At 44.2% G+C, this 7,080-nt stretch overlaps 1 protein-coding gene across 1 annotated transcript; it reads right to left on the bottom strand.

Moving 5' to 3' along the window:
• Positions 1-2,405: 2,405 nt before the first annotated feature.
• Positions 2,406-6,476, bottom strand: htr7 (5-hydroxytryptamine (serotonin) receptor 7, adenylate cyclase-coupled). The gene is made up of 2 exons (XM_015371825.1): positions 5,608-6,476; positions 2,406-4,970 (listed from the first exon to the last, which is right to left on the bottom strand). The coding sequence occupies exons 1-2, from the start codon at positions 6,189-6,191 to the stop codon at positions 4,058-4,060; spliced, it is 1,497 nt and encodes a 498-aa protein (XP_015227311.1). The 5' UTR covers positions 6,192-6,476; the 3' UTR covers positions 2,406-4,057.
• Between the last annotated feature and the right edge of the window lie 604 nt (positions 6,477-7,080).

Consider the following 7,080-nt stretch of genomic DNA (forward strand, 5'->3'; position numbering starts at 1 on the left):
AGAGAAAGTCCCTTTAATGAGGAGGAATTTTCAGCAGCTCAGACAGCAGGAGGTTAAACTTCAGCCTCTTCGATTACTTCACTCAAAGAACAACAGTTTTCTAAAACTGCAGCAGAAACGTTCCTTTAATCTAACAGCTGATGATTGTTCTTCACATCCAAAAACAGAAAATATGTTTGCATGAAACACTGAATGCAAATACGATCTAGAAAGAAGTAAAGATTTCTTGAATTAAGTGTATTTACCCTTAATTTGAGCAGGTAAGTAAGAGGATTTACCAAAGGAATTGGTCGTTTTATTCTTAATATAAGATGATTAGATAATATTCCATTAAAATAAAATATTTCTTATTTTAATGTAACTTGTCTTAATCTATTGGTAAAGTGTCTCACTTAGCTCCTAAATATAAGACAAAATGCACTTATTGTAAGAAAAAAGGACTTATTTAGATTTCAATTTTTTGCTGTTTGGTTTTGCATCTTCACTGCAAAAACATTCTAGAAATAAGTAAAAATGTCTATATTTAATGGTAGTTACCCTAAATTTAAGTAGGTAAATAAGATGATTTGCCATTGGAATAAGGCAATGCAATAGTTTTTTATTTTTATTTTAAATGTAAATTGTCTTGTTCCATTGGCAAAGTGTCTCACTTAGCTCCCTCAATTCACTTATTTTAAGAAGAAATAACGTATTTAGATTTCTTTTTTTAAGTGTAAACAAAATGTCAGGTTTTATAGAACAGTAATCCATTAAAATCTACTCAAAATCTTGCTTTTTATATTGCTGTGTAACAGTTGTTACATAGCAGCTAATTCAGTTGATTGTCTTCAGTATAATTGGTAGAAAAATATGAGTTTTTTAACCTCAATCTGAAATTTAAAACATGCAGTAATTTGCTGCTTAATCTGTTTCTGGTTTTGTCTTTTGAAGACAATCTAAATTCCTGTTGCGTTAGACTTAGATTATATAGAAAACCAACAGTAGATCAGAAACCAACTGGTTTCTCAGATCGGCTCAAAATGCTTTACAGGAGGTCCAGTTTAAACCTTCTTCCTGTATTTTCTTCAGGTTTTGAGACCTAAAACTGAACTTATTGGAGATTCTTATTTTGAATTTCCAGCTCCCATCATTGTGGATCTATGGGGCAGCAATGAGGGAAACTTGCAGTGATCAGAGCCTCCAAGCACCAACCAGAACCGGGGAATTGGAGGCCCCTGTTATCGGTCGCTATGGTGATCCCCCCTACATCACCCTTTCCCCCCAAACACCAGACATTCTTTAAATGTTGGCTTTTAGGCTAAATCTGGTCTGTCATAGTCTCGACTTACTCCAGAAATAGTTGTTAAATATTGTGCTGTGTTTGATCGGTCTGATTTTGTCCCACTCTACTCCAATAATAGACACTGAAAACCGGGATTTCAATGTTTTCAACGATCTGAAAATTACAGATTTTGACTTTTCCATCAAATGTAGACGTCAGGGATGTAAATCATGTCGTCTTTTCAATGTGTTTTTAACCAGTTTTGGCTCGCTGGGTTGCATTATGCATCAAAGAATTTGTCATTGTGAGGAAAGTCTTTGTTTAATCTGAAATAACCTGAAAGTAAAACGTGGCTCACAATGTGAGTTTCAGTGTGGATGATGTTTTATGTTGGATGTATGGAGGCTTCTGTTCCAGACTGGAAACATGAGCCATGGAAACTAGAGTTTGGCTCTGAGAGTTTTTTTCTCTCTGATAGAAAACAGTAAAAGATGGCAGGGGTTAAAAATAGACCATAATATACATCAATAGATATATAAACTGTACATGTTGAGACGACAAAATCAAAATGGGTTTCTAAGTCAAACATCATCACGTAACATTGTGTGGGTTGTATTAAAATCAGATTTTCATGTTTTCATATCCAACTCCTGGTTATTTCAACTCTGAAATGTGTTTCTAGTGTGAACTTAGCCTGGTGAGCCCATCCTGATCTCGAGCTTTCAAGGTTTCCCTCGCAGATCAGTCTGGAGACTCTCCGTTAAAGAAAATTTGGAGCCGTTCACCAAACGAACGTCCAATCAGCGTTGGCTTTGAGGCGGGTTGAGGTGTGACGCAACGAGAAGCGCGACAGTTCAGTCTAAAGAACATGGCGGCTTCAGCCGATGAAACTAGCGTTAGCGTGGCTATCGAGCAAGTTTTATCGGAATTACAGAGTATTTCTTCACTGAAAGAAGAGCAAAACACTGCTCTGGAGGCTTTTCTCAGAGGCAAAGATGTTTTTGCTCTTCTCCCGACTGGTTTCGCCAAGAGTAGCCTGGCTTGTGGTTGTGTTTTCATCGTCGCTCTGTTAGTACGTCATATGCTTCGTTGATCTGATTGGTTTATTTGGCCCGTCTATCACCAACATAGGCCAATCAGCTAACCAGTATTTTCGCCCCTTCCCAAAATTACTTCAACGGAAGGTTTCCAGATGGATATGCGGAGCAAATCCATCTGGAGGAGTCAGGTTAATGTGAACTATGGAGCTTTGAACAGATTATATCTGCATTTTAACCAAAATACTACTTTTATTCATGGAAAAAAGCTCCTGATTGTTTCTAAATGTTTAAAAGCCTTTTATGATGCATTAACAAACACTATTCCTCAAGGGCTGGTTACACTCTCACAGCAGTGTGTCGCAGTTAGCTTGTCGCAGGTATGATGGAGGTATTTTTGATTTATACCCAATATTGAAGCGTGGTCTCCGCTATGCTATTCCACGCCACAACGCAAGAGGGACAATCAGGAACTAGCTGAGTGTCTAGCTAGGATTGAGGGTGTCTGTGTGTCGGTTTGACGAGCTTGTTCACTGTCTACAGCCCCTCATCCGACGCCGGATGGCACACAGTTCACCCGTGAGTGTTCCCCAAAGACTGGCCGTGGCGCTGCGTGTTTGGCCTCAGGTGCAAACCAACTGACTACAAACTAGCGTCCTGCACAGTGTCTGGGTTAATGTCCAAGTGGTGCCAGGTGTTGTGGACGGCACTACAGCCAGAGTTTCCTACCATTAGGTACCAAACAGGAAATACGCATAGAGTAGAGCGGATGTAGATTTGACCAATCAGAGGCCTCCATGTCTGCACCACTGTCTGAGTTAACTGCGACACAGACCTGATGACCTGGTTTCTGAGCATTAACCAGGCTTTAGTCAGTTTTTAAATACTTTAGGAGGAGAAACACATAAACAATCCTGTCAACAACTAAATGTTTTCTTCTACCGTAAAGCTCAGCAAACACAGCCAGTTCAAATGAGCTTGTTGTGCTCTGCAACCAAAGTATGTGGAACAAAGCAGGAAAAGGCACAGTCACGTTCAGAAGGTTTCTGAAAACATCACATTTCTGTTTCATATATTAACACTGACTTTATAGGGCTGTGTTAATAATTCACAATAAATAAGTAGGTCATTGTACATAAGAGAGCTGCCAGTCACAAAGATCATCAGTCTTATATATGCAGAACCTTTCAACAAACCGTACAGGAATATATGATAAGCACAGCGACAAATGAGCAGCTCCAGTCTTGATTACCGGATCAGAACAGAAACAGCAGGAACATGAATCTGTACATTATTTATACTCTTTACATATTTACTGTTTACATCCTGGCATTGGTTGTGCTGTGAAAAGACCAAGAGAGAACGAAAAACCTGAACAGACTTGGCGTTGCTGCCTTGTTTTGTTCTCCGTGGCTCAAACTGAAAATAAAAGGCAGCAGGAAGTGAGTTGGTGGATTTTCATCCATTCAGACAGAAGAGTATGAAGCCAGCTTTGTGCAGACAGCGGCCAAAGTAACAAAATTCAGTCAGCTGTACTATTTATCTTTACAAACATCCTTAATTATCCTTTATTTTTAAGGAAAATATCTTAATTTCCTAAGTGCACCATCATTTGCATCCATCATTTTCCCTTCTCCTCTCGCTTCAGCAACCATCACACATATGGAGAAAATAATCAGTGTGGCAGGCTAGGTTTTGTCCCATCCTAAGAGGCCCTCTGGATGTTTTTGCAGCTCTGCTAATTGGCAGCGGCGCCGCTTCAAGCGTCAGTGTCTGGCTTCTCCACCAGCTTTAAAGCCTCATGCATGCCAGCCGCTGACAGCTTCCGGTTGATGTTCCTGTAGCGGCAGCGCAGCAGGTTGCTGTAGGTGGTCCTTAGGTCGCGGTTGAAAAATGCGTAAATGAAGGGATTGATGAGCGAGTTGGCATACCCGAGCCAAAGCAGAGTCCTCTCCAACCAGAGCGGCACGCAGCTGCACTCCACGCCGCAGACAAACGGTCTGGCCGTGGACACCAGGAAGAACGGCAGCCAGCAGAAGGTGAACGCGCCGACCACGATGCCCAGAGTGGCCGCCGCTTTCTGCTCCCGCTTAAAGATGGACTGGTTCTTCCTTTTCCGCCGCTGGTGATGCTCGGTGCTCTTGAGAAGGCGGGAGACGCGGCTGCTGCACTCCTCCTCCACCTCCCGCTGCAGCTTCAACGCTGCTGCCACACAGTCCAGGCTCTCCTCCTCCTCCGCCTCCTCCTCCTCCTCACAATGCTCCGTCTCCGTTGCCTCAACGCTTCCCGTTTCTCCTGACTCTGAGGGCTGCCGGGGCTCGTGCACCGCTCTCCCCCCTCGGTGGGCCGCCCCTGCGCGGTGCTCTCCTTCCCTGGGGAAGCCGGTGATGGTGTGTTTGGCTGCGCTGAGTTTAGCCGCTCTGTAGATCCTGTAGTACATGATCAACATGACCGACATGGGGATGTAGAAGGCCACGGCCGTAGAGTAGACGGTGTAGCCAAAGTCTTGGCTGATGAGGCAAACTCTGCCATCGTTGACATTCTGTGCCCAGCCGAAGAGCGGGGGCAGGGTGATGGAGGCAGAGAGGAGCCACACTGATAGGATCATCTTGGCCATGCAGCAGCCGTTCTGGCGAACAGGATACGTCAGAGGTTTAGTGATGCCAAGGTACCTGCCAAGAAGGAAAACGGAGCATTTTACTGTTTTGGAAGAATCACATAAATTCTGCCTAATGGGAAAAATGACTAGTTCACCCCCACCCAACCACCCACCCTCAACAAGGTGCCCTTGAACAAAGAGCTTAACCACAATCTCTCTGAGCCATATGCAGCCGCAGATGGGAACTGTGTGATTTTATGAATGAAAGGCAGACAGATGTTGCAAGAAATAGTATTTCTGAGGTTATAGTTAGACCACAGAGCAAAAAAACAAAAAAACAAAAAATGGAGGAGGGGAATAAAAAGCATCAGTCTGAGAAAATTTGCCCTGAAAAAGCAAAATCAAAATGTATGTAGTTCTAAAATGCAGATTTAACTAAAACATTGGGAAAGGAAATATGTCTCTTAGTGAGCAAACGGCTGGGCAGAGAGAAAAAAATAATATCCATGATTTAATGGCCAGCTGGAGACACAGACCTGATTTTATGATTCAATTGTTTGAAATGTGGGATTAAAGGATAAAAGTGATCTGCAGTCTCAGCTTGGTGAAGTCTGCAGATCAAAGCTGGGAAAGTTTCCCATGCAGCTGTTCTCTCTGCAAATCCCACTTTTTGGGGCGTTTAGTTTCAGGCACTTTGAAGTTTCTCTTACCTGTCGATGCTGATTACGCACAGAGTCATGATGGACGCGGTGCAGCACATCACATCCATGGCGATAAAAACGTTGCAGAAAAACTGCCCAAAGATCCACTGACCGCCGATCAGGTCCGTGATGCTGACGAACGGCATCACGGCCAGCGCCACGGACAGGTCCGCCAGGGCCAGAGACACGATCAGGTAGTTGGAAGGCTGGCGCAGCTTCTTCACGAAGCACACCGAGATGACCACCAGCAGGTTCCCGCAGATGGTGGACAGCGTCAGCATGGTGAGCACCCCGCCGATCAGGACCTTCTCCACCCGCCCGTAGCTCAGTATCTGCTCCCCACAGCGCGTCCCGTTCGTCTCCATGACCTGCGGCTGACTGGAGGAGGACGGAGAAGTGGCCGCTGCCGCCGCCGCTGCCGCAGCCTCTGCGGCGTCCTGCGCAATTTTTAGCAGCTTAGGCGCCAGAGCTTCAGAGATCATCATGCTGGTGGAGAAGCCCGGGTCCCCTCCGCCGACCTTATCCTCGATCATGAACGCAGACCTCAAGTTGTCAGCTGAAAAAGTTCCGTTACTCGCTCCAACAACAACCATCCTGGTGCCTGGTGGTGCTTTTTATCCATGGACGTGTTGAGAGCTGTCCAGCGGGGACACAGACGCGCAGATGTGGCAGCGTTGGTGTGAAGAACGTGTGATGTTCTCTCTCCGCCAACAGATTCACATGAAAACTGTTACAACTCAGGGGCATCGTGCGTTATTACGCATGTGGCGCGCAGTGGGCAGACTCAGATACATCGAAACGCCAGTTCAGCTTTATGTCGCTGATGGTCCAATGCATCCCGGCCAGTTATGTGATCTGGGTTCTGCAGCTGCAACCAGCAGAAACTCCAAACCCATCATGCGCGCAGATCTTTCCCAGAAGTTGACATGTGACGTCAAAAATGCGTTTAAGAAACCTTGGAAGCACCAATATCTTCTTGTCTACTCACACAAACACATACAGTAATAACAATGAGAATGTGATGTCCACTGGGGCTCTGCGCTGATTGGTGCCAGAGAATAACCGCGCGTAATTACGCATAATGAGGAACTATTCTGCTGATTGTGTTTGAGAATCCAAGTGGGCCTCCTGACAAAACCCAAAGAATATTTAGTTAGAGATTTGAAGATGAAGCACAGTTTATCCGAATAAACAGAAAAGGATTTAATATATTTAAGGTCTCAAGACACATAAATAGTACTGATTAAAAGTATTAACTTTAAACTCGGTATGTTTTTGTGTTTGTATGAATCTGTGAGTCTCTTTTCATATCAACTCCTCCAACTTTCAGTCATTTAATTATTTCCAGTTCAGATGCAGGATTCTGCCTCCATCATGAGCTTCAGTCTGACTTCATCACTTCGCTCACATTTTGACGCTGGAGTTAAAAGAATCACAGAAACCACAACAAAAGGCTCCAACAATCCAGTAGAACCAGGGGGG

Source organism: Cyprinodon variegatus, unplaced genomic scaffold, assembly GCF_000732505.1.
Source record: "Cyprinodon variegatus isolate N-32 unplaced genomic scaffold, C_variegatus-1.0 Scaffold65, whole genome shotgun sequence".
Classification (NCBI taxonomy): domain Eukaryota; kingdom Metazoa; phylum Chordata; class Actinopteri; order Cyprinodontiformes; family Cyprinodontidae; genus Cyprinodon; species Cyprinodon variegatus.

Bases quoted from the DNA above. Each gene is read 5' to 3' on its own strand.
- htr7 (XM_015371825.1), bottom strand. From the start codon at position 6,191: ATGGTTGTTGTTGGAGCGAGTAACGGAACTTTTTCAGCTGACAACTTG. The intron at 4,971-5,607 runs GTAAGAGAAACT...CCTTCTTGGCAG, and splicing joins TGCGTAATCAGCATCGACAG to GTACCTTGGCATCACTAAAC.